Below are 27,995 nucleotides of genomic sequence, written 5' to 3' on the forward strand. Positions count from 1 at the left end.
CATGATACATCCCTCATGTGTGGAAAGGAGACGAGGTAGAGAGTTCACACTAAATCGATGGACATACTGCATTAATATGATGTCCCGTGCGCTGTAGGGTGCATTGAGGTGGTGTCACAATGTGGGAGTGTTCTGAAGAATATCATATTCCTGAATTTGGTCACGTGGGTTTCTAAAACCCTTAGAATAGTGTCTAAACATTCCTCAGCCTCCAGACTCTGGGTGATCTCTTTCCCTTTCTCCAGTCTTCCTGCAGTGATTCCCTCACCTTCCACATGCATGGACACACAAACATGCACACACCTAGCACTGCGGCAGTACCAGCAGATGTGCAAGCTTTCTGTTGTGTCAAGTCACATCTGCCTACACAGATTCATCAGTCTGATCCACCTTTACTGTTCCTCATCAGGTCCCTGCGCTTAGTCATCTCCTGCTCCACACTGAAAGGACAGTTCACGATTTCCTCTTCATGGCTAAGTCAACAATATCTAGCAAAGTGCCTGGATCACTGTAATTAAACAATAATTAGTCTATGAATGAATATTGAATATGAGGTGTATTGTAGGGAGTAAAATGTACTGTAAGGATTCTGAGCAATGAGGCCATGAGCAGATGACAATAGCATCATCAGAAGCAGATGAAAAAGATAATGCAGATATTCTCCTGTACACAAGGCCCCAATCCTTGATCCCGCAGATGAAAAGTATATGGTATAGACATGTGTATTCTCATGTAGCTTCCATATGACTCTTTTAAATTAAATCACACATAAAAACATGAACACATGACAACTAAGCCATGGAGAAACAGGTTCTTTTGTATCTGGAATATATGGTTTTAAAGTTCTATTCAGAATATTTATGTATCTTTAGTTACAGCAGCCTTCCTGGGGAAAGACTTTGAATCCTTTACAGGCCATTTTTTCTGTTTGTCCATGGCTCTAGCAGTAGTGAACTTTATATTTCATTAAATGTACAACGTCATTATTACTTGTGATAAAGAAATGAATCCATTCTTCTGCTAGAGGACATTCTGCCTTCCTTAGCTAGACTTCCTTTCCTAGGAATCTTTGAGAATTCTAGATCCTCAATCCATATCTCCTCCACTAATGTGTTCATCTATAAATGCTTTGATAAAACCATTACCATACTGTTTTAAACTTACTTAGTCTCAGTACCCTCCACCATCACACTGTGTATAATGTGAGGGCACGCCCTAGTTATATTTAGATGTATCTGCTCTCAATTTTGTCATGACTACAGAATCTGCTTTTAAGTATGTTGAAATATATAAATACACCTGTATCTTCTAACAGCCCAGACCACAATAAACAGAACAATAATTTTTACATTCCAGGATAAAAAGTCAAACACACACACACAAACACACATACATACACACACATACACACACACACACACACTTAACAAAACTACAAAGTGAAGTAGAGGGAAAGTAAGATTTACTACTTGGAAGACCTCAAAAAAGCACTAGAGAACATTAAATTTGAGTTTAGCTGTGACTACACTTAAAAAGGAAAAAAAAAAGTCCAGTTGGCAAAGCAGTAGATCAGTATAACAAGTAAGGGGAAAAATATGTACAAGGGCAGTGAGCTGTTAGCGATAATGGCATGTTCAGAGAACAGTGAGAAGTTCAACGCAATCTTTAAAAATAAAAGCCTCACTGAGAGTTATAATGCCTTATAACTGCTGCCCTCTGTAGCACCTCCTTCTCAGCCATGCTGCTTAAAAACGTTGCCTCCACTCCGTCCCCACTTCCTCACTTCCCACATTCCTCCACCCACTGCAATCTGGTTGCTTTTACCACCATCAGCAAACACCGCCTTGTTCTTAATCTAATGACATATTTAAGCATTTTTCTCAGCTTTGCCATAGAAAGGGAGATAGTTTTCTTCTCACTACTTTTGCAATACAATCCTGCATGGATATTCTTCAAGCCACAACTTCTTCTTGTTGTTACTACTGTTGGGATCCCACCATGGGACCTGAACCATCTCGTACCCACCAGTCTATCTGGATGATATGCCCTAGAAAGCATATGGCTGTTTACAGCAATGGGCAAAATTTATACTTCCTAATCTATACATGCAATTTCTGGACTGCTTTCCTTGAAAAAAAAAAAAAAAGAAAGAAAGGATCCTCCAGACTTGTAATATAGGAATCAAGCATTCAATATCTGAATTTTTATTCTCTCATCTATGTTTAGAAAGAAAGGGTTAATTCTGACTCACAGTTACAGAGTATAGTCTATCATAGGGAAATCGGGGCAGCAGGAGCAGAACGCGGCTGGTGGTACTGCACCCACTGACAGGAAGACAAGAAGGATGGGGACCAGTGTAAAGTCCCTTCCCACTTTTCAGTCAATGTAGATTCCAATTTTATTTTAAATATGTATGCATTTTTATTTTACCCATGTGTCTCATTGGCTCTGTGCACCTGTGTGAGTGTCTTGCAGAGGCCAGAAGAGTACGTCATATGCCCTGGAGCTGCAGTTTTCTGTCAGTTGTGAACCTCTCTCAAGGTGAGTTCTGGAAATAGAACCCAGGTCCTCTGAAAATGCAATAAGCACTCTCTCCTTTCCTTCCTTCCTTCCTTCCTTCCTTCCTTTCTTTCTTTTTTATGGCACTAGATATTTCTTTTACTCTACCTTCCTCTGTTAACATTCTAAATAGTATATAAACATTACAAAGCAAATTAATCTCTTTGTGACCCAGGCTTGTGTTAGGAACAATCAGGGATCAACAGTGACAGAGCTTTGCCTATCTGTTCTCCCAGCTCCCTTTCAGTCTCTAAGTGTCACTTGTCCTTTCTTGATTGTCTCTTAATCTATTTTAACCCTGTGAGATAGGGACCAAAAGTAGCAAGCTCAGCATTGTGAGGTTTAAGCGACAGCCCAACAGTAAGTGAGCCAAGCTCTCAGGAACCTTCAAATTCAGATGTTCCTGCCCTTAGCTGGAGCTCCTCCGGTCCTGGGCTGAGAAACCAGTGATCTGTAAACCAAGCACGCAGACCTAGACCAAGTGAGGCCTGGATGGTAAGGTGCATGGCCTTGTAACTACCACAGCAGCATCCAGCCTCAGGACTTAAAGACTTCTGAGCTCACATTCCCTGTGGATGGCTCCAAGGGAACTCATCTTGACTGGCGACCCAGTTCCTATTGCCACCCTTGGAACTGTATGAGGGATACAACAGAGGCCAAAGTCAGAGTGACTAGCCCCAGTGAAAGACAAACACTGGCAAAGCAGTGGTAGCATTTGCTCCTGGAAAAAGGCAAGGCCTAGAACAAGGAGGGTAGCTGGAAGGTGAAGGGCAGTCCTGCCTCTCAGTAGTGGCAGTGGTCACGCTTGAAGGGGCCTTCCCATGTACTGGGCCTGCTTCTCAGTTAGCTTGGTCACCTTCACATTCAGCTTGATCAAGGTGGGCTTCAGCCATCGCCTCATCCAGCTTCTCAGGCAGGAAGTGAATCCTAATGAGCTATTTATCTGGGTGAATCCACAGCTCAATCTGTGCCATCACCTGGTTCATGAAGGGGTTGCTTGTCACGAAGCTGGGGTAGCCTATGCACAATCCGAGTTGATCAGCTGGCCTTCAGCCAGCAGGATGATGTGGCACCCATTCTTTAGCCAGTAGCTGTCCACCTGGGGCTTGACCTCCACCTTCTCCACAGCATCATCACTAGCCACTTCTCATCAATCTCCACATCGTAATGTCCAGTGTTACACACAATGGCAGCATCCTTCATCTGCGCAAAGTGCCGGCCAAGGATGATATCAACACAGCCTGAGGTGGTGACAAAGACATTGCCCTCCTTACAAGCCTCATCCATGGTGGTCACTTCATAGCCCTTCCATGGCAACCTGCAGTGCATTGATGGGGTTAATCTTAGTGATGATGGCTCTGGCCTCCAAATCCCTCAGGGCCTGGGCACAACCCTTGCCTACATCACCATAGCCTGCTACCACTGCACCCTTGCCGGCAATCATCACATCTGTGGCCCGTTTGGTGCCATCTATGAGGGACTCCCGGCAGCCATAGAGGTTGTTGAACTTGCTCTTGGTGACAGAACCATTGACACTGATGGCAGGCACCTTCAGTATCCCTTTGGACATCTTCTTGTAGAGGTTGCGGAGCCCAATTGTGGTCTCCTCAGATATACCTTGGATACCTCACAGAAGCTGTGGGTATTTGGTGTGGATAAGGTTAGTAATGTCCCTACTATGGGCCAGAATCTTGTGGTGGGGTCCATCCTTGAAGGGCAACGTCTGCTCAATGAACCACGGGTACTCTCCGTGTGTCTCCCCTTGCAGTCAAACTCTGGAATGTCATGACGCCTTGGCAACGACAGCTGCGGCATGATCCTGAGTAGAGAAGATGCGGCAGCCAGACCATCGCACCTCAGCGCCCAGGGCCACGAGAGTCTCGATGAGGACAGCAGTCTCCACAGTCACGTGAAGGCAGCCAGCAATACGAGCACCCTTCCGTGGCTTGGAGGCTGAGTACACCTCCCGCAGGCATATCAAACCTGGCATCTCATTCTCGGCTGCATCCAGGGCCCTAAGTCCCCAGGTAGACAATCCGATGTCCGTGACTTTGTAGGGTAGTTTATCGGACATGCTGGCAGCGTTTCCGCCGGGACTGATGAACTACAGTGGCTTCTTAGGACTTCTGCGGTAATGTACTTTGTGTTTACAGAAAGGGAGAAAAATACGACTCAAGCAGATAAATATAATTAATACATCAAGGTTACACTTACATGGATGTCTAACTTGTTAACAACATAATGGATAACACAGTGGATAAGAACTCACAATTCTACTCCAAAGTTTCCACTGCTCAAGCTATAGCACTAATACTGTGCTAGGAACAACCCCCCAAGCTCTGGTTCTTTTTATAGGCCTGGAGCCACAATTTGCAGCTATACCTCTAATGTCAAAAAATATATGCATGCAATGAAATGTCCACCAATACAGGAAAAGAGTTCTGTAAGACTTTTATAGAAAGGACATATTTCTTTATATGGAAATTCATGGAGGTGGGTCAGGCGTGGGAGAAATCGCTGAAGCGTGCACGCCTACTACAGACTTTGCCCATTGTTAGCTACCAGAACATTCTAAAGCTTAATTACCTTCTTACTCATTAATTTTTAAATGTTGAAATTAAAGATTTTTAACTTAACAGCAAACACTGTAATTAGAATCATTAATTATAATTCAGATACACAACTTCCTTTGGACAATTACACTGGTTAATGAGTTTCTGATAGCCAAGCGTGAGCATGTTCCTGCACGTCTATGTGCACATACACATGTGTATATGTGTGCATGGGCATCCTTTCTTTGGTTCATAATTCTTTGTGTTATGCTGCTATTTCCCTTCAGGCCAATGACAGAAAATATCTACATCACTGACCTGAACAGGAGAACTTAGGGCCTAGGTTTTGCTACAGATTATGTACCTTATAAAAAGAAAAGTGTTCACATACTAAAAGGGAAATAAAATATCTTCTTTACTTGTTCTTATTAACAAATTGCTTCTATGAGCCATGAGCCATATATCCTCTTTTGCCTGTAGGTTATAAAATTTGTGTGCTTTTCCTTCTTTTCCGGGGAATGTCTATTTAGATTATCTCAGTGTTTACTAAACACAAGTTCAAACTTGTCCCCGTTATTTTCTTTTTTTACTCTTCTACAAAAGAAACGCCAATCACAAATGAAATATTTCATTTTGTCATTATGAAAACTAAGCCTTTTCGCTGCACAAAGTTGAGTATTTTTTTATATTGCACTTACTTCCTGGTTTCTTAATTTTTTTGAGAATTTTATGAATGAGTACTGTATTTCCAATTTCCTTTATATTTTATTATCTTCTCTAGCAGACTGGATTGTGTATGTGAGTGTGAGCTATATTACTTACATGTGTGTATAGTGTATTTATGTAGAGATGTTGCTCAACACAGACACATGTATGTACATGTACACATATGTGTATCCATAATGCTTTCAAAACACATTGTCTCTAATTCCATAATCCTTCCTGGATTTGGACAAATAGGACATAGAATCATCTCAGCGGACAAGCTATCTCTTGCCCCTGTATTTAAATCATCTTTCCATCATATGTTATTATGTGTTCCAGTACTCGATATTTTTGTCAGGCCTCCAAACATGTCCCTTCCCCTTCAGATGGATTATGTCCACATTTTTCATTTCTCAGCTGTGTAGTATCAGGTCTAGTCAAATGAGGCACCTGGAGGAAAACTCCAAAGTCGTGTCGAGAGGAATTCGCTTTTCTTCCTGACTCCTTTCTGGGGTTTTTCTCTGGCAAAGCTTCTGGGACTGGCATGCTGGGAATTTTCAGCACCATGCAAGGCAGTGATAGGAGACACACATCCCTTCACGTGTTTTCTTGGCAGCTATATCCAGGGCTTCCTAGAGCAGCTGAACCCTCCTCACTGAAGTGCTATTTTAGCCCTTTCAGTACTTAACGAAACTCTTGATAGTTACCAATGTTCTGTATTATATTTCCCTGCTCAATTTCCTGCTATAGATCCTATCTTATTTTTTTAATTATGTTTGAAATTAAGATAAAATTACATCCCTCTGCCCTTCCCTTCTCTCCCTGCAGCATTCCTAGGGTACTCCTACTGTTCCTTCAATGTTTTCCATGCATCCCACATGAACACTTTTTCTTCAGTTATTATTGTTACATGCACACACTTATACATGCACAAATATGTTGTAGTAGGTGTGTGTGTTTGTGTCTGTGTGTGTTCAAACACAAAACCTACTGTTTCTGTTTTGTTGGTGGTGTGCATATGGTTTCAAGGCTCACCACTCAGAATTGGACAACCATTCATATTTCTATTGTGAACATTGATGATACAGTATATTGTCATTTTAAGTTTTATGATTAATAAATCTTCCTCTAAAGGAGCTATTTGTGACAATTAGTGAACAAAATGCACAAATGTAAACACAACATTAGAAATCCTATGATTAAGAAAACATGAGATATTTGAGGCTAAAAACATTAAAGAATGGCCTTCAAGGGTTTTGTAAATATAAATTTTACTTTGCAAAATGTTTCATTAGTAAGTATAGATAAAAGTATGTAAGCGCAAACACACTGATGCACATGCACTTGTGTGCATGCTCTGTCTCTGTCTCTCTCTGTCTCTCTCTGTCTCTGTATCCCTCTCTCTGTGTACCTCTCTCTGTCTCTGTCTCTCTCTCTGTCTGTCTCTCTCTCTGTGTCCCTCTCTCTGTCTCTCTCTGTCTCTCTCTGTCTCTCTCTCTCTCTCTCTCTCTCTCTCTCTCTCTCTCTCTCTCTCACACACACACACACACACACACACACACACACACAAACACTCACCTAGGACATGTTACCTCCCAAATATACAAACTAAAACAGATAAAGAATGGTATCTCATTTATTTGCTATCAAGGTTAAGTCCACTCAAATCAATCCAATTTAAATGCAGTTGGAAATATGAGCACAGTCTAATATTTATTGTAACTTGCAAAGGTTTCCCCAAATAAAAGTATATTTTGAACATACTAAATACTGTTTTAAATAAAAGTTCATGAGTTCTGTTCCCTGAAGAGACCAAAGCATTTCAAGTGACGTTCACACTTATTTAAAATTTGTTCTTCGTGGCTATATACCTAATAGTAAGCTTCTGGCTGTCTCAATATTTGAAAAGAATGGTCAAAATGCATAGACATGGAAGGCTAATAAAATTTATTATCCTTAGTAGAAAAAAAAGTTTATAGAGTTTGCCAGAAATAACAGTGTTCTCCATTGTTTCTCATTTTCCTCCCTCCTTCCCTCACACACCTCTGTGGTTTACTTTAGAAGCAGAGACCTGCACTGTGTGTAGCCCAGAATGGCCTTCAGTCTCTGAGCCTCCTTCAGCAACACTGAGACTACAGGTCTATTGCATCCCAGTCTGCTTTGACCCTGTGTATTTTTTTTTTATAAAATCTCAACACATGAAACACAGTGTGTTAGAAATTGATGATGACTTTACATGTTCTTCATTCGTGAGATTTTAAGAGAAAACATTCCTTTTAAAAATAAAAACTTTCACTAAAATAACTCACTTCTTATATTTATAATACAATAATTTAAAGGGTTTCAGAATTCGTGGGACCTCATAACTTGAATGCATTTGTATTTCTGTTTTAGCTGGTGATAAGACACCAAATGTATCCATTAAAGCTACATCATGTGTATGTTATGCCACCAGCTTTTCAATATAATGGTTCATAAAATTTTGCCATTTTCTGTTTTCTGTACATAGAATTTAAGTATTTATTTACACATCTAAAATTTGCAAGCATTTACTAAAACTAGTCTTATTAAAAACAACGGGCATTTTCAATGCAAACTCATTTTACAACCAGCCCATAAAACTTGGGCTATGTGCCACTACTAGATATATTGTTAACATCATTTCAAGGTCCTGTCCACTTGCACTGACCTATAGATCATGACAGATTAGTATTTCAGGTCAGGAGCACTGAATGTATCACAGTAGTTGAGTGCTTACCTAGCTCTAAGACAACCGCTAACAATGAAGGGGGAAAAAAAATCAAACAATGAAAACAAAACCTGGTACTTTGTGAAGAGGAGAAGTTTAGGAGACTATTGCTCCAAAACTGACCCTTTATCTCAGGGCCATTAAATTAAAACTCTGAAAGAATTTTAAAGACTTCACAGTTTTTGTGTCAACATGCTCCCCAAAACTGAAGCTCTCTCCTCAGTCCCACAACATCATAATTAACAGACATAGGAGAGTCATTCAGATGTAAGGAAAAGGAAAGCCTTTCATTGGAAACGTGGTACTTGGTCCCAATGAAATGACTAATAATGATCATGAGTACCAGAAAAGGATGAATATTTTGTTTTATTTTGTTTTGTTTTCATTCATTTGTATATCCAATTTGAAAATATATTCATAGAGTGAGGGAATAAATCAGGAAGAGATGACCAGGTAGGGAGAATTAAGCACGAGGCCAACAAAACATCTCTTACGACTCTCATTCCCTGGAACTTACATTGTTATTGCCAGGAGTAGAGGATGTCTGGGAACTTAAAGAGATCATGAGCCTCCAAGTTGTCAAGGAGGTGGCATGGGACGAGAGAGGTTATGTTGGGAGGGAGGAAGCACTGTGCGTGTCATTTGGAAGATATAACAATATCTGACATAGTACCAGTGAAAAAATATTATTTCATGAAAAAAAAATTTACTACCTTTTTTATATACAATTAAGAATGTATGTTGTCCATCAGTTTTTCTCTCTTTTATACATCTCATTTAAAGAAATACAAATAAACATCAATTCAACAACATCTAGTAATTTCAACACTCTAATTTCGTTTTGTTTCAACACAAGATAGTCCTGGAGGTCCCAGGACTTGCTCTGTGGGCCTCAAACTTACAGAGATCTGCATGCTGAGATTAAACAAGTGTACCTCCACTGGCTAGCTCAAAACTCTAGTTTTCTTTCAATTTCTTTGCATGTGTGCCTCCTGTGTGCGGACTGCATGACAATGAAACACCTTTGCCCAGTGACTGCGAGGCTGTCTTTGTGTAGCGCTCACAACTCATGGTGAGAAGCAACTGCCTATGAAACGCATCAGTCATATGGAAGTCAGTCAGCTGCCCTAATTCTGGAGAGTCACCACCAGCAATATAACTGTTCTTCTTACATTTTAATTGCATGCCTCATTGCAGCGAGGTAGCTAAGTTTGGGGAGAAAATAGAAAATACATATAATGAGCTCATTTAAAGATTCAAGCTTAAGCTGTGTGGCACAGAAGCAGAAACACATCTTCAACTTTCTGTTCATGTGGCCAGATATGACTTATATAAAGAATCCTATGACAGTGAAAATACTTACTTACCCTAAATTATCACCATTTCCAATAGGTTAAAAGAAACATATTTGATATTAAAAAAAAACAAAACACTCACCATATCTGTATCTGAGACGGGGCCAAAACTGGTCACGTAGATGTTAGTGAAGACTTCAGTAATACTGTCTAATAGGAAAAGAAGGAAATTAGACATAGATTTTACATAGTGACGTCTGTGAGAGAAAAAGATTGAGTGTATCGTGTGATAAGGAAATGGGTGATAACGGTAATATTGCTTTACACATTCCAAACAATCTTCATAAATAACAGAAGTTATGCCTAGAGGTGCTTTTACATTTCTGTTTAGAAGCCATGCTTGAGTAGAATTTTTTTTTTGATGGTCCTGTTTTTTTTTTATTTTTAATTTTTTTTTATTTTTAATTTTTTTATTAATTTATTCTTGTTACATCTCAATGTTTATCCCATCCCTTGTATCCTCCCATTCCTCCCCCCCCCCATTTTCCCCTTACTCCCCTCCCCTATGACTGTTCCTGAGGGGGATCACCTCCCCCTGTATATTCTCATAGGGTATCAAGTCTCTTCTTGGCTACCTGCTGTCCTTCCTCTGAGTGCCACCAGGTCTCCCCCTCCAGGGGACATGGTCAAATGTGAGGCACCAGAGTACGTGAGAAAGTCGTATCACACTCTCCACTCAACTGTGGAGAATATTCTGACCATTGGCTAGATCTGGGAAGGGGTTTAAAGTTTACCTCCTGTATTGTCCTTGGCTGGTGCCTTAGTTTGAGCGGGACCCCTGGGCCCAAATCTGCCTATCATATTGTTCTACTTGTAGGTTTCTAGGACCCTCTGTATCCTTTTATTTTGCTATTCTCCCATGCATCTCTCATTTAGAGTTTTTTAAAGATTGTATTGTTAATTATGAGTAGCTTCTTAGAAACAATCTTAAGTAAATCAGTTGAACAAATTATCAGGAAAACTGACAATAGATCATAGTTATTACATGATAGTCTAAATTTGATGATTATACTAATATTTTAGATGTCATTTCAGGATGACTGAGATTCATAGTTTGCACATCAGACTAATTATTTAGAGTACAAATTAATTTTCTTTCCTGAAAATAAATTACAAATTGTCCATCATCATAAATAAATGTGACTCATTCATATATGTAATCTTATTAATTAATAACATAAATAGTAAATAACAGTTAATCTATATTGGATTATTTCCAAAAAATCTTGAACTATAAATGTCTTTACAACTCCCTGAAGTGCTAAGCTTCATATGAATTAAATAGAATTGAAATCTAAAATAATATAATATATGAACTACAACACAATTAACAAAAATTTATCAATTAACCAGAGGATTTAGACATTTGAATTTAAATTAAAAAGTTAAAGACATCATTTGTTTTCATCATCACATGCTAAGTGTCTATTGCAATGATTATAATTCCACATGAACAATATAAGGAAATATTTCCTATCTATTGTGGCCACTAATTTACAAAGAAGTAACATATGCACACAATTTTGAAACAAGAATACAATACTTTAAACAAAAGTTTTTTAATACACAGACTTTTTTAAATTAAAATTTATACCTCACTAGGTATTCTTCAAGGGACTTAGTATAGAATAATTTTCATGCTAGCTGTATAATACAAATTCTCTGTTACACCCCTGTGACGTTTACAATAATTCACAGTAAACTATGAAACATTACCAAAGACCCACGCCTAGTATAGTAGACAGAGCCCAGCTGTAAAAGCCAAGATCTCTGGTTTCTAAATCTTCACGCTACACTAAAGCACTGTACCAGAGTGAGAAATAAACTTGATAATATATGTAGTTTCTTATTATATATGCATTACCACTTGCTGTATGGTCTGTGTCAAATTGCATTGATTAACATATTTATTCTGCATACCATTTCAATGTTCAAACTACATTTATTAACTCTATTATATAGGTATCTCAGCACATAAATAAATCAATTCAATTGTTCTCCATGACAGCTGTCTGAAATTCATATAGAAAGTCAAGTTTCTGGGACTGCAACCTGTGCAGAAATACAAGATCCCCTGCTTAGAAAAGTTGTGTGCTTGATTTAATTTCTCTTCTTTCTCTCTTAAAACCCAGCATTATTTTTTAACAAAGGTCATGCATTACCACTTTGAACTGACTTCTCAAAGTATGTTACTGTCATATTCTACCTTATATGATTATTATAGAGAAATTACAAAATGAAACCCAAGATTTTATTTGCCTCAAAACATCAATCACGCTGCTGCATTTATTCAATACACAAATGACATAAACTTCAGATATTATAAATAACTAATTATAATAGGCCAGGAAAGAGAAATTACAATATTAAGGAGTTTTTGTTGTAACTGGGGAAAAATGATTCCCCTTAGTCTGAGTAGCAAAGTTGAGGAGGAGAGAAAACAAAAATGCATGATGCTAAGATCCTTTTTATGTCCCTTTTATGTTAAGGACAAGCAATGGGTAAAGAGCATTATCAGCATCTGGTAGCTTTCAGGATGTGCCAGCTAACAGCATGAAGGTGAAAAATAAGATGAGCCTCGCAGTTCTGAGTATATAAGAGAAGCCATAAAGACACAAAATATAGGTGTGCAATGTTACCTGAAAGAAAGGAAATAACTTTATGGTTTATGACTTCATAGACCTTGCTGAATAATAGATGCAGTGACGGGATCATCTCCAAGTGAGATTCAAGAAAGGGAAAGTCAGCCAAAAAGCATCTGATGTTGAGTGTCAAACCATTATGTATGTAATAGCTGAGCCCAGAAAATGTGGATTTGTGGGAGAGGTTTGAGGATTTTGGCATGGATAGAGGTATAAACCAGCAATGTGGATTAATGAAATATTTTAGTGACAATGACAATATTTGTTATGTCTAACACCATTCTAAGCGTCTATATCTAAATTTCAATGTTTATGATATGAACTTCTGTAAGATAGGAGAAGTAAATGAATAGAGTAAAAGAGACGAGATTATACAGATAAGATTATGTATGGATCATGTGACACTGATTTGTCAAAGTGGGTCTGTAAATTATTTCATGGATGTTGTGTCTTGTTTGTGTCTATGAATTAGAACAGTGTACAGCTGTGTTAATGGTGTACATAACAGTGTTTTGATTTATTAGACTTGTGGTTATCACAAAGTAAGCAAAAGATACTTTCTAGCTGGAAGAAACCTTGATCCATGCAGTTTAGGAATGATGAGTCATCATACTTTCAAGTCCTGTGTGTTCTTAGTGAACAGCCTAACAGAGGTCCTGAGTCAGCCTTCACGCTGGCTATGAACATGCCTTGCGTAAGGTAGACTAATTTCTTCTCTGCCTTACTGTTTAATTGTTTCTACTTTCCAACCATGGGCACTTGATGAAGTCTAACAGCGCCAATCATGAATTCCCTCCTACTGAGAAACAACGTAAGTCCTGTTATATACTGTTGATGCCACGATGGTAGGTAAAGTTGGGGTAATCGTGCTAGGAGCTAGCTGGTGTCTACAGGCCCTCTGTAAGCACCTGTGACTGTGGTTTTGTAGGAAGCAATATTTTCAGACACTACAGAGTTTTCCTTGGATTAATTATGAGGCTGTTGTTAAGCTCTCTGCTCTCTCCCTCCTGTGGCTGACATGGTGGCCTTGCGTTTTAAAGGCTTTGAGAGTCTAGATGAAATGTCTCCGGTGAAATATGAAGGTTGGTAGGATTTTCTGATTTCATGATACTGCCATTCCGACGTACGGATGAAAATGTAGGTAAAAGGGAAGAAGGGGGTGAAGATGTAGTCCAGGGCATGCATCCTTTTAACAGCAACTCTCTTGTAGAAATGTATACTACAAAGATCTATTACGCACTCTGCTGTTACTACTCCAGAGCATGGATCATAATGTTATTGGCATACTGTCTCCACTTCTCTGTCCTTGCAGGCTATTCTTTGACTTTTACTAAAATATTTATAGAGCTGCACCTTAAATAATATGGAATTTACCCTTTAAAATTGTATGATTCAGTGTTTTTCTGTGTAGGGGCAAGTCACATTTCTCCCTTCACCAAGGCTCTGAAAACAACTATTCTTTATTCACTGATTGATCTTATATCTCTATAGGTCTTGCTCTTTGGCTTACATTTTGTTACATGGAATCTATTTAATCTCTAGCTTTCATAGTATTTGTATCATGAAATAAATTAATCAATGACTTTTTGATATAATGTCTAAGTATGTAGCCCAGGCTGGCCTGGGACTCACTTGTAGCTGAAGTTGGCTCTAATCTCACTGTGATGCTCTTGTTTTGGCTTCTTGAACCCTGAGATTATAGGAGTGAACCACCAAGCACAACTAAGATAATGATAATAATAATAAATGCATTCTGTTATACTTCATTTCATTCAAATATTTTATTCTCTGCTATTTTGCCCTTATACATGCTCAAAACATATTCGTGTGTGTGTGTACGTGAACATGTATGCTCAAGTATGACTTTCTTGCTTTCTCAAATCAATTTTAGTTTTGATTTGTAATTTTAATCTTTAGTGCTTAGAAATCACACTACCTGTGGTTTTATTTTTTTTCCATGACTATTTTTAATTTTGTTTTTTTGGTTTTGTTTTGTTTTTTAATTTTTTATTAATTTATTCTTGTTACATCTCAATGGTTATCCCATCCCTTGTATCCTCCCATTCTTCCCTCCCTTCCATTTTCCCATTATTTCCTTCCCCTATGACTGTGCCTGAGGAGGATTACCTCCCCCTGTATATGCTCATAGGGTATCAAGTCTCTTCTTGGCTACCTGCTATCCTTCCTCTGAGTGCCACCAGGTCTCCCCCTCCAGGGGACGTGGTCAAATATGAGGCACCAGAGTTCATGTGAAAGTCATACCCCACTCTCCACTCAACTGTGGAGAATGTTCTGTCCATTGGCTAGATCTGGGTAGGGGTTTAAGGTTTACCGCCTGTATTGTCCTTGGCTGGTGCCTTAGTTTGTGTGGGACCCCTGGGCCCAAATCTGCCTATCATAATGTTCTACTTGTAGGTTTCTAGGACCCTCTGGATCCTTCTACTTTGCTATTCTCCCATGCTCCTCTCATCTAGAGTCCCAATAGGATAGGATGTCCTCCCCTCTGTCCCAGTTTCCTGGTAAGTGAAGGCTTCCGTGGGACATGCCCCTTGGGCTAGTGTGCAGATATAAATGAATATATACCATTTAACTCTTTCTGCTTCTAGGTTAACTCACTCATTATAATCATTTCTAGCTCAATCCCTTTATCCACAAATTTCTGGAATTCCTTGTTTTTAATAGCTGAGTAGTATTCCATAGTGTATATGTACCACAGTTTCTTTATCCATTCTTCTACTGATGGACACTTAGGCTGTTTCCATGTTCTGGCTATTATGAATAAGGCTGCTATGAACATGGTTGAGCATATTTCCTTGTTGTGTGCTGGAGCATCTTCTGGGTATATTCCAAGGAGTGGAATAGCTTGGTCTTGAGGAAGCCCTATTCCCAGTTTTCTGAGCTTCATTGCTGGTGGGAATGCAAACTAGTACAGCCACTTTGGAAATCTATCTGGTGCTATCTTGGTTTTATTTTTCTTAAACTTATTTCATGTGGCTGTTGATCTAAAGTTAATGAACGTCCTTGGAGAGTGATCCATAAGGGGAAGAGCTGAGTATGTGTAACTGTCATGAGCATGGTCACATCAAGGACCCTAATGCTTCAGAAATGGTCACGCCTTCTCCGGGTCAGCCTCAAGAAATGTCAAAACCGTCTAGGTAAGGATGAGAAAAGATGTTTGTAACCTTTTATGTTCAGCTAAAACCAATGCAGGCAGACACTATAAGTGGCTCTCTATCTCCCAGATGATGGTAATCAGAGACTGTGCCACCACAGAGACTACATACTGAGATTTCCTAGGCCGGCTCTGTTCCTACTGCTGGATATTACAAACCTGGATAGTTTCCACACATCTCCCCCGGAGTGCTAGGCCTGCTAGATCCCAGATTCTCTAGCATTTCTTTATTGCTTGTTGCTCGATTCGGGTCAGTCCCTACGCCGTGCTGGTCACAGAAGATCATGTGCAGTTAACAAGAATATGTGGTATGCTATTATTGGCTTACATAGGCTATACATATTTATTGTTCTAGTTGATTTGCACTGTTGAAAACTCTCTCTTTCCTTGGTAATTGCCAAATGTGAGTAGGCAGGACCTTGAATGCTGTTTCAAATATCCATTTCTCCTTTTAAATGTTCTTTACTGTGTTTCTGTGATTCCTAATTTTATTTGTATTATATAGATATGTTAATTCCATGTGTATGAGAGAATTGTGAGTTGTTTCATTAATTATCAACCAGGAGATTACTGCCTTGGTGTTTTCAAAATTATTTAACTGGAATTAACGTCAACTTAATACTAATAGTTAACAAAAGTTGCTCCATTGACAATTTGTGTGAGTCAAAGAACAGCAACTTTATTCATCTTCTGGTCACTAACACATCACACATCTAGATACCTGGTGATAAATGAAATAGGAATATTTTAGGACAGAAAAGCACTTACTCAACTGTTGTCTCAGCTGCATAACAACTTTCTGATTGCTTTTAAGTGTTTGGAATCTTGAGTTGTTGTTTAAAAGAAAGTGTGATATCAACGCTTCTTAAAGTTCAGTTTAGTTTGTATATGAAACAGATTTCCCTGTTTCCTTGCATTAGTCGTATTTTTATAGCTGAAGCTTGACATTTTAGCTAATGTAAATGGTAATGACAACTCAGAAATCCTTCTTTCATTGTATGTGTTACCACTTGCTCCTTTAACTACTTTTTTGTTTGATGTCTTTATAAAACTATTTCTGCAAAGCTTATATTCTATTCATTTTCTATTCATGGAAATGTTAAGTCTTTTAGTCCTAAGGCAGAATCTGAGAGGTCATGTAGGAGATTCAATAATGCCTTCAACTATACTGGATGATTTGTAGCTCTGCCTTAGCTTTTACTTCTAAATGGAAAACAAGGCCACAATGAATGAAGTTATAAGTCCCCCTCCCTCAGTTATAACCTTAGCTCCAGTTTCTTTTATTTATTTTTTTGCTTTCCTTTTAATTTTTTTTCACAAGGTTCTTGTTAACTCCAGATGGTATCTCTGTTAAAATATCTAAACCAACACAAAGATACTGATTTTTTTTTCTTGCACATGTCTTAAGAGTCATAGAGGAAGGGAGTAAGGGGAAAATGGAAGGGAGGGAGGAATAGAGGATACAAGGGATGGGATAACAATTTAGATGTAATATGAATAAATTAATAAAATATATAAATAAAATAATAGTGGTACCTGCACAGAGTCACCAGTACCAAGTTAAATGAAAACAATTCCTGATTAACATACATTTCCAAATGCAAGAATTCTCTGGAGATGGCACTTTTCTTTCTTTCTTTCTTTCTTTCTTTCTTTTTTTTTTTTTATTAATTTTTTCTTGTTACATCTCAATGGTTATCCCATCCCTTGTATCCTCTCATTCTTCCCTCCCTCCCATTTTCCCCTTATTCCCCTCCCCTATGACTGTTCCTGTGGTGGATTACCTCCACCTGTATATGCTCATAGGGTATCAAGTCTCTTCTTGGTAGCCTGCTGTCCTTCCTCTGAGTGCCACCATGTCACACTTTTCTTTAAAAAAAAAAAAAAAAAAAAAAAAGAAGAGAGAATTCTGTTCCACTTGGGCCCACCAGTGAGTTGTAGGGTGTTGCATTTCATGATTTGAATAGCTCCAAGGTTGGTAGTTTTCAAACTGAGCGTGTAATACAGATAAGTGAACAGGATAATAAAAATTAAAATGCCAGAAGCCAATTGACTTGTTATGATACATCTATTTCTTTCCTTCTAAATAGTCCTGGGATTGTTACAAGCCTCTGGTTAATTTCCAGGCATCTCTAAAAGTCAATTATATAACCCTTGTCACTGTCCTTGCCACTTTTTGTGCAGGGGCAGATTTCTTGAGGACCTCATTCTGCCACTCCACACGTGTTCCTTTCAGCCAGTGTTTCTTTTTAACTCGTAAATGAGACTGGGCTGCTTCACTTCATGACAGCCTAGAATCTCTTCATCTCAGTGGAAGCCAGAGCTAAGCCCCTTACATCTCTCTAATGTACAAAACACTTGAAGATCATGGTGCAGGCACCTTTTCTGTTTTCTGCTACTATTCGGTGGTCTGTCTCATTAGCATCCTGGATAGTCATCAAACATGGCTGGTCTCCGCAAGCATCAGAGACCCTGTTCTCACACACACAGCTCATTCTTTAACCTCACTGGGTATATTGTGTTCCTATTTATTGAAGAGACATTTATGGAGGGTCAACTACTTCATGCTAGCCACTTTCCAAGAAAATATTATTTTGAGCCTTTCCTCAGACATCAGACTCTGTTTGCATCGAGCCGTAGAGCATTGTAACTGAAAGCGCTCCATTCCTTTACTTCACCAGCATGCCTTTGCCTTCTTTGTGATATGAAGCTCTGCTGTCCAACGTTTAGTACAAGTTTCTTACATATTACATTCACTGCTTACAATAAAAACTGAAATATCAGTTGTAGTTCTATATTGTACCTCCCTGTGATTGTGTGAAAACTAAGGCCTATAATAGTATAGGTAACAAGCTCCTCAGTTAACAGTGTTCCATGAGGGAGGCCTCCCTTTTTCTGAGGAGAAGGGAAAAAGGAGTAGATGGGTGTGAGGAAAGGGGAACAGGAGAGACTGGAAGAAAAGGAGTGAGGGGAATTAAAGTAAATAAATATTTTTTAAAGCCCCACAGACATGGCCACAGGCCACTATGTTAGAGATAACCAGAAAATTTTATTATACAGTATACTATTATTTGGCTTTAACAAAGGGGGGAAAGGGAGATTTGTTGTACGTGACACCATGAAGAGCCGTGAGAACAGTGGCTAAGTGGCATGATCCAGTGGGATGATAATGATGATGATAGTGCTGCCTCTCAAGCTAGACAAGACAAAAATGCACTGCTGCAGCCAAGGAACACAGCAAAGGCTGCAAGACTCCCGAGCCTGTTACAGTCAGCATATGAGGGAAGCACGCTAGCAAAGCAGATGCACGCGGCAGAAGGAGGCGGGCTACATGGAATTACAAAGTGGCAGTGACTGCAGAGAAAAATCTCAGGGAACTCAGAGGTTGCGTGGTTAGAAAACCTTTTAATTGTCTAAATAATTACATGTTAAACCAGGAGAAACATTAAGAGTCACAGAGAGACAGACACTACATGACTCCATTTATATCAATACCCAAAGCAGTGGAATTCACAAGATAAAATGGAGAATTCTGTGTGACGGTATGAGCACAGGGACATTGGTCGCTGTTTGGTAAGCATAGTGTCAACCCTGTTCAGTGGGGGAAATATGGAGATGTGTCATATAAGATGTTTGTGCTTGACATTAGTGTACAGTACAATTTTAAACTCCTAGGTAGAGCAGATGAACTTTACATTGTTACTCTGTTTGTTTGTTTGTTTGTTTGTTTTTATTTTTCAAAATGAAAATTTCTTAAAGAAAAACAACCTACTCCCTCCCCCCAAAAAAAACAAAAACAAAAAAACAAAGACATGGGGTCAGGTGCCATTTTTTGATAGCGTCTAAGAAGTGTTTTGATTAAATCAGAGAAAAGACCAGCAAAGTAAAAGAACACAGATTCACAATTTGAAGAAATCAGAAAAAAATGAGTTTAGAAATTGGGTTAAAAAACAATGAAATCCAGAGAGGCAGAAGAGAGTATTGTAAGACACAGATGCTATGAACAAAAGTTCCTATTAAGAAATCCCTTCTCACACTGACCTTTCTACACCACCAATGAACAGATTAGAATAGTGGTTTAAAGAAGTGACGATGTTGCAAATTCAGGTCCAAATTATACTCCGCTTTTTTTTAGCCCACATTGATGGTCGTTACTGGTCCACCTCTGTGTCTGACTTAGCATGCTTGTGACGATGGTCAAGTCATTTTTGAATACACCAGCAGCAAATCTCCAGCTCCCACCAACCCAAGAGCTAAGGATGCCATCAGGTAGCCTTTGAAATCCTTAACCTAGATTCCAATAGGTGAAGCTTGGGGTACCTGGCAGAAAAGGTGGGAGAAGGATTGTAAGAGCCAGCAGGTTCGAGGATACCAGGAGAATATGGCCCATGGAATCAATTAAGCAAGTTTCACAGGGGCTCACAGAGACTGAAGCGACAATCAAGACCTGCCTGGGTCTACACTAAAGTCCAGTCTGAGAGGGACTAAAGAGTAGGGGGCAGCCATCTATATCCTAACAGGATCAGTGACAATGAGCCTCATTCCTGCCTCCCCCAGTCCCGTGACCCTAAGTACATACATCAGGCAGACAACCTGTTAAGTACTGTTAGATCTCATGTGAGGCTTTGGACTGGGGGAACAAGACCTGACCACGGAAGACCTTTTCAATCTCTGCCTTACCACCCCTTCCTCTACTGCCTGCTCCTGGCCTTGACCAAGACTGAGGCTTTGCTGCACTGGGAGAAGGGCCCTGTCTCTGTTGAATTCTAAGGTGAATTCACAAACTGGCTAGTAAATCAAGTTTGATAAACAAGAAAGGTAGTCCTTTGAGTATTGTAAAAAATAGATTTCTTTGTTTTGACACAATTCTCCCACCTGATGTACTCAAAAGTGTATTTGAACAGTATCGTGATTAAAATCTCTCTTTGTTCTTTTACAACAAAAACCTCATAAAATGTTTTCATATTCACACATGAAGTTTGGATAACCTAAATAGGCATTAATATTTTACTGCAGAATAAACTTTTATCTTTCTTTGAGAAGAGACCTGTGATTTTTGCATGCACAGCACATAAAAAGTCACAAAAACAATTTGTACGTCTATGAAGAAGGAAGGACTGCTGAAACTACTGCAGGGACGAAGAATCTGTGATCCAAACATTGGATTTAGAGATCTGGGAACCATTAAGAGAATTAGGCATCTGTGCAGAGGTCAAGCAGCATTAGGGAAGGGAGAGAATATGTTATGGTGGAATTCTACCTTGTCTTATTTAAGATGGACGATAATTGAACACACAGCCTACAGATGGGAAGATGGTGGTAGGCAGGGGAAGATCAAGTATGTGAGGACAAAAAAAGATCAATGACAGAAGAAGACTCCTGAACGAGCCTTTTGACACCTATCACAAGATATTGGTGAAAGGTACAGGGAGAGGAGGAAATTTTCCAGATCGTGTTAAAAATGAACAGGAGAAATGAAGCAGGCCTCGACAGTGAACTGATTATTAACAAAAGTGTCCAGAACACAAATGGAGAGAGAATCATTCTTCAATCGATCAGATTAGGAAAATTGGCAGACTCCATGCAGGAGAAGGAGCTTGGACTCTGTCTTAAACCCTCACACAACGGACCACTCAAAACAGATTAAAGCCTGAAATTATAGAAACATCTAAGTGAAAGGAAGATGCATTGGCCTGGAAAATACTTTCTCTTATTAAACCCTAAAATATAATCTACAACAGCAGGAAAGAGGGCACATTATCTCACACTTAAGAACTACATAGAAGACGCAAGGGCCAAATGGATTCACTACCTAACTGTAAGAAATGTTTAGATATTGAATACTAACTTTTCTTAATTTGTCCCACCAAAGAGAGAGAGAGACAGAGACAGAGACAGAGACAGAGAGACAGAGAGAGACAGAGAGGCAGAGAGAGACAGAGGCAGACAGAGACAAAGACAGAGACAGACAGACAAAGAGGAGAAAGAAAGAGATGCAGTTGGACTATCCTTCATGCTATACTTAAAATTCCATATGGATTCTACTAGAAAAGTCTTATATCTAATAAGCATTTACAAGAAAGTTTTGGAATAAAAAATAAATATATAAAAAACCAGTAATATTCATATATACCAATAATAAACTCTCAGAGAAGTAAATTTGGAAAATATATTGTCTACAATATCTCAAATAGTATCTAGAAGTAAAAAGAAGTTTAAAAACAATAGGATGAAGGAAAAAGAAGTAAACGGCTCTGCAAAGAAAATTTCAAGACATTGAAAATGGAAACAAAGGAAGATACCAGATGATAAAATGATCTTCCACTCTCCAAAACTGGAAAAATTGATATCATGAAAATGGTTAAACTATCAAAGTTAATGTACAGTTTTAACACAATATTCATCAAAATTCCAATGCCATAGTTCACAGATGTAGAAAACAACCCAAGAACTCATATGGAACTACAGAAGAGCATGAACATTCAAAAGTATTCTAAAATGTGGGAGCACGGCTGGATTATCACAATGCCTAACCTCAAATTATACTACAAATTATAGTAATAAAGATAGCCTGGTGCTGTCATAGAAACAGACAGAACAACAGAACAGAATACAGGGCCCACAAATAAGCTGAAGCAATTAATATTAAAGATACAAACATAAAATGAGATAAAACTATTTACAATGTATATAACAGAAAAGATGTTCATACCCAGACACTTCAGAAAGAAAGCAAACAGTAGGATAGCCTACAGTTATAACAAATATACTCAGCATCACTAATTACCAAAATCATCCCACTGCTGTTAGAGTGAATACTATTGAAAACATTAGGTATACATACTAAGCATTGACAATGTAAAGAAAAAAGAGAGCTATAATAGTCTTTGGTGGAAGTGTAAATTAATACAGCAATTTGGAAAAGGTAAGTTTCTCAAAAACCTTTAAAATTATTATAATATAGTAATCCTGATATCTATTTCAAAAACATTAAAATAATGATTTTACAGGTCTTATCTAAAGGTATGTAGAGATAGATATATAAATTTACTTGATTTTCCCATATACATATATATATATATATATATATATATATATATATATATATATATATATTACAGTATGTGCCAAATATCTTTAGTATTATTTGTCAAGCAATAAACATTTTAAATAATAGAAACCTTTAGCCTCCTGACCATGCTACAGACATTAAAGTTCAACTACAGCTTGAGACCATAGTCCCATGTAGTAATGTCTGACTGATAAGACTAATTTGTCTTTGAAGTCCATGCAGGGTCTCCCTCTCCTCCTCCCCTTCTCTCCCCTTCTCCCACCCCTTCTGTCTCTCTCTCTGTATCTCCCTCATCTCCCTCTCTCTCCCCCCTTCTCTCTCTCTCTCTACAACACTTGGGAGAATATTACAGGTCCTAGAAATGCCACCTAGGTAGGGAAGGGGGAGTATGTTGCTCTCCTTGTGTACATTTCATTTACTCTGGTTAGGGAACAAAATTCACCTTCCCAAAGCACCATGGAAGAAATCCATGAGGAGAGCTAGCACACATTGCTCTGCATTGGTGTAACAGAACCATTTAGTTCCATTTGGTTCAATTAGCAAATGCATGCCAAGGGCTTACTAAGTACAGCACAAAGACATCCCCTGCCTGAGAGCTGTGGCAGAGAATGCTCCCACAGAGAAAAGGTGCCTGGGAAGTCACAGGCCATTTACAATCCTCAAGGCATTATTTTATCAACTGCTTGTGGCTTCCTTGGTCTAGGCTTTTAACAACCACAAAAGTTAGGTTGATTTTTGAGACACAACTAATTATACGCGATCTTCTGGAAAGAGATTCTAGTGACTCTGCCACCTACCAAGTTGTTAAAGATAAAATCTAGAGTTCACACACACACACTATGGTACAAACACCTTTGTAACAACAACAGATCAAGTACAGCTGGACTTGATAATAGCTTATAGTTTATTAGTCCCAGTTATGGTGTTTTCAGAGCCACTGATAGAAAATGGATTAACAGCTGAGTAAAGAAGATTCAAATATAAAATCAAGTTGATACAAAGTCTTGCCTGACTCCAATATTAATAATAATGAGAAATAATCTGAATATCCAGTATATAGTAATGATTAATTTATCTAAATAAGATGATAATATGTTTTGCAAACCAAAATACATTGAGGATATTATTAATGTCTTGGGTGTCACTAACGTCAAGTGTATGTATTTTAAAATACGGTAAGTATCATTTATAACCTTTTCATTGCACCCCATAACACTACATCTGACCACATTCCTGTCTCCTTTGAAAAATGTTTTCAAATGCTTGGGAAGAGAGTTCAATCAATAAAGTGTCACCCCACAACCATGAGGACCAGAGTTCGTACCTCCGGCTCCTACAAAAATGCCATCCCAGATCTTGGAAGATGAAGATCGTGGGATCCCTGGGTCTTGGTACACAGCAGTCTAACTGAATCAGAAAGCCTCAGGCTCACTAACTTATTCTCTAAGTAAGGTGGAGAGTAGTTGATACAAACACCTACTGAAACATATCCTACTGGGTAGCATACTACAGGCATGTCCTTACTGTGGGATTGGAAATCTCAGTATGCCTTGCCTACTAGGCAACCTAGACTATTTGCTAAGCTATAGAATAATATACATATCACGATTGTTACCTGCTCATATATTCCCATCCGCACCCGCCCCTCTCCCTCCCTCCCTCTATATTCTGCCCTATTCCTCTTCCCTAGACCTCTTAAGGGGATCATCCTCCCTCACCGTAAAGACAGTATCTTAAAAGTGAGTAGGGGACTACAAGCAAGGAGTTGTACAAAGGTCGATCTTTGGTTTCCACATGCATACATGCAACCATATGTGTAGGCACATACTCATCGACATGCACAACACAAAATAAGTTAATAAATCAGCATAGAATTATACAAAGCAATGTTCCAAGAAGATTCACTTTGTCTTCCCAGGGTTCCAGACTGAGGTAGAGAATTCATTTGGATTTCCTTCTTGCTGGATAGTATACTCTAATCAAGAATAAGCTGGAATAAATTAAATGTTGGAAATTATTTTGATGACAAATTGCTGAACTGCATTAGTCATCATGGGAAAAAAAGGAAACTTGAGTGATGGGGATCTAGATTTAAATGCTCAAGGCAATGGACTTCAGAGCATTTACTTTATTTCAAGTAGAGCTGAGACTTCCCACCCAACAATCCAGTATTTTTCATCCCTAGCATTCCATAGAGACATGCATGGAGGACCTTGCTGGCAATATTAAAGCTGTTGCTATCTTTCCCTGAATCCCCTGGATCAGCCTCAAGAAGGAGCTGCACTCATTACACTGGACCGCGGAGCTTATTGATACTCTCATTTGATGATAGCGTCACTTTCTTCTCAAAAATAACTTCAGCTTCAAGGAACAGAAAAGGAAAGAAGGTAGCTCCTGGAGTAATTAACTTCAACACATACTTCTAGATGCTGTTTCCTGGAGCTATGAATACTAGGAAATATTATGAATACTCTATAGTTAGTATGTAATTAGGAACTTTCAGAAACTTAAGTCACAACCCTGTATTTGTCATATCTGCCGAATACCCAGTGTGAGATAATAAAAGAAATTTACCACCTGTTAAGCATTTAGAATATGCTCTGCTAGGTTAAATTTATCACCATCATCACCTTATGAATTGAATGTGATTGTATTTATTTTATCTCTTACTCAAAGTTAACAGTTAAGAGAGGCAAAACTACACTAAAGGATATTCTTCTGGTTTTATATTGAGTTATCATAAGCATTATAGTAATAAAAGCCATTTTAAAACAACCATTACAGGTCTGGGGATATAGGGTACTTGTAGAGCACTTGCCTAACATGCACAAAGTCTTCAGCATCACGTACAATCAAACCAACAGCAGTAGAGAGACTTTGCAATTATTTTATGTTTAGCCTTTTTAGTGGTGCCATTATAAATCTATAGGTATATACTATGAAGTAATTATAAGTCACCTGCATACAATTGGAAATAAACAATTATGAAGGCTCCTGTACTCCAGCTACAGATTAAATGCTCATGTAATATTTCAAGTCAACTTTCATATTGTCGTCTATATGGATCATAATGCCTCAGGAATGTCCTCTTTTAGCATCTGTTCTTAGATGTCTTTTTATTATTTCAAAGACACATTTACAATGAGACAGGTTAACTCCCGACAACACCCAGCCTACATCAAAGAAGATGATGGATGAATATCAAAGAGCCTCCTCATGGAGATGGCTTCAAATGTGGCAGACAAGCCACTGGGCAAAATATTCAGGCAGCATACTGTCTCTGTCATCTTCTCATTTGGGAAGCTGCTAGCCTGCACTCCCTGTATACTCAGGTAATTAATTTTATTATTTCTCAAGTCCCTGATGGGGTTGAAGACCAGATAGTTTGGTTGTCTAATTAAGCTTAGTTGTTCAGGGGTGAATATGCTTGTAGGTCTAGATAGATGTTTTAAGTTGATAATGAGGAGATATGATAGATACTGATTTACATTCAGAATTTTAGACTCACTAAGATAGGAAAGATGTTTTCTTTAAGGCTGCCAAATACAAATAGCCAAAACACTAAGAATGTAACATTTATATAATTCCTGATTGTTCCATGGTTCTTCTTGCTGTAAGTAGTTTATTGTATATATGTGTAATAATATAAATGTATAGGTTAAAACTAGTTTAAAATTGTAAAAGAAAAGAGAGTTAAATAAAACAAACAACAACAACAAAAGACATTTTTGGAGATTTATTGTCTCAAAAGTTGTGCTCAAGCTTTTAAAAAATTTTTATCTTATTTTGCATTTTATATATATATAATATATTATATATATATATATATATATATATATATTCTCTCTTTTTACCCTACAAGTCCCTTGGGTGTATACCATGGCCTACAGTTTAGTGTTTTTATGAGATGCTTTAGTGTGCCTCAGAATTTATAGCTGCTTATTATGCCTTTTCTTGGGCTATATTCCTTCTGTTTGTTTGCTCTGTTCTATTCCAATATGTTAGTTATTTTTTTTTTACCTTATTCTTTTATTATTATTATCCCTTAGATTCCTGTTTATTTCCTGGTTGGAGGGAAGGTGAGAAGGAACTTGGAAAAGGAGAAGAAGGGGGAACCATAATCAGAAAATATTATGTGGAAAAAACTTTACTGTTATCAGTAGTCCCCAAAATTCAGTTTGTACTCCTCACATAAACATGGGTTTGTTGCTGTCCAGTGGAGCATGAGCAAGCTGCCAGCAGCCATATCCCCAAGGAAGAGTGAGTCTCCCACCCAAACAGTCCTCAACTGTCATAACTCATCCAAAATGAGTGAAGCTTCAGGGCCTCTCCCTAAACCATTCTGAGATTTTGACTGGCTTGTTCTGTTGAAGATAACCAGAGGTGTTGTGAGTTGATATGTCCGAGCAATCATGTTATTCCCAGAAGTCAACATTCCACAGCTGTCCTCAGCACCTATTGCACCATTTATATTAAAATGTTTTCCCCCCATCTTCTGTGAGGTCCCTTGAGTCTGAGATGGTGAGTTTGCTACAGATGACTTAAACACAGCTAAGCAATCAGAGTTAAACTTTTACTTTTTTTCTAAAAATATATTGCCTGCCATACCATAGGGGAAGAGGATCTTCTCAGTCCTAATGCAACCTGATAAACTAGGATGGATGAGGAATTGGAGAGTGGAGAGGAGGCATGAGGGAGGGAGAGTGGGGCTAGAGGAAAGGGAGGGAGGGGGCTAAGATTGGGATGTAAAGTGAATGTGTGTGTGTGTGTGTGTGTGAATGTGTGAGTGTGTGTGTGTGTGAGTGTGTGTGTGTGTGTGTGTGAGTGTGTGTGTGTGTGTGTGTGTGTGTGTGAGTGTGTGTGTGTGTGTGTGTGTGTGTGTGTGTGAGTGTGTGTGTGTGTGAGTGTGTGTGTGAGTGTGTGTGTGTGTGTGTGTGTGAGTGTGTGTGTGTGTGTGTGTGTGTGTGTGAGTGTGTGTGTGTGTGTGTGTGTGTGTGTGTGTGTGTGTGTGTGTGTGTGTGTGTTCAAATCATAATTTGGTCTCTATCCTTCAGGACAATGATATAGTTTTAAATTTTAAACATTGGTCAATAAAAAGAGTAGAGAGACTAGAAAAATGTTCTTATAAACAGTACTCTCAAAGTCATAGCATTGAAAAGATAGATGAAGAATGACTTGAGTGTATGCTA

At 38.5% G+C, this 27,995-nt stretch overlaps 1 protein-coding gene and 1 pseudogene across 1 annotated transcript in view; both read right to left on the minus strand.

Moving 5' to 3' along the window:
* Nucleotides 1–27,995, minus strand: part of Gabra2 (gamma-aminobutyric acid type A receptor subunit alpha2) — a 126,901-nt gene that overhangs the window by 56,374 nt on the left and 42,532 nt on the right. Inside the window, exon 4 of the mRNA XM_051164856.1 lies at nt 10,003–10,070. Coding sequence (XP_051020813.1) covers nt 10,003–10,070 — 68 coding nt within the window. The remainder of the gene's footprint in view (nt 1–10,002; nt 10,071–27,995) is intronic.
* Nucleotides 3,359–4,633, minus strand: LOC127205485 (adenosylhomocysteinase-like; annotated as a pseudogene).

This window comes from Acomys russatus, chromosome 22, assembly GCF_903995435.1.
Source record: "Acomys russatus chromosome 22, mAcoRus1.1, whole genome shotgun sequence".
NCBI lineage: Eukaryota > Metazoa > Chordata > Mammalia > Rodentia > Muridae > Acomys > Acomys russatus.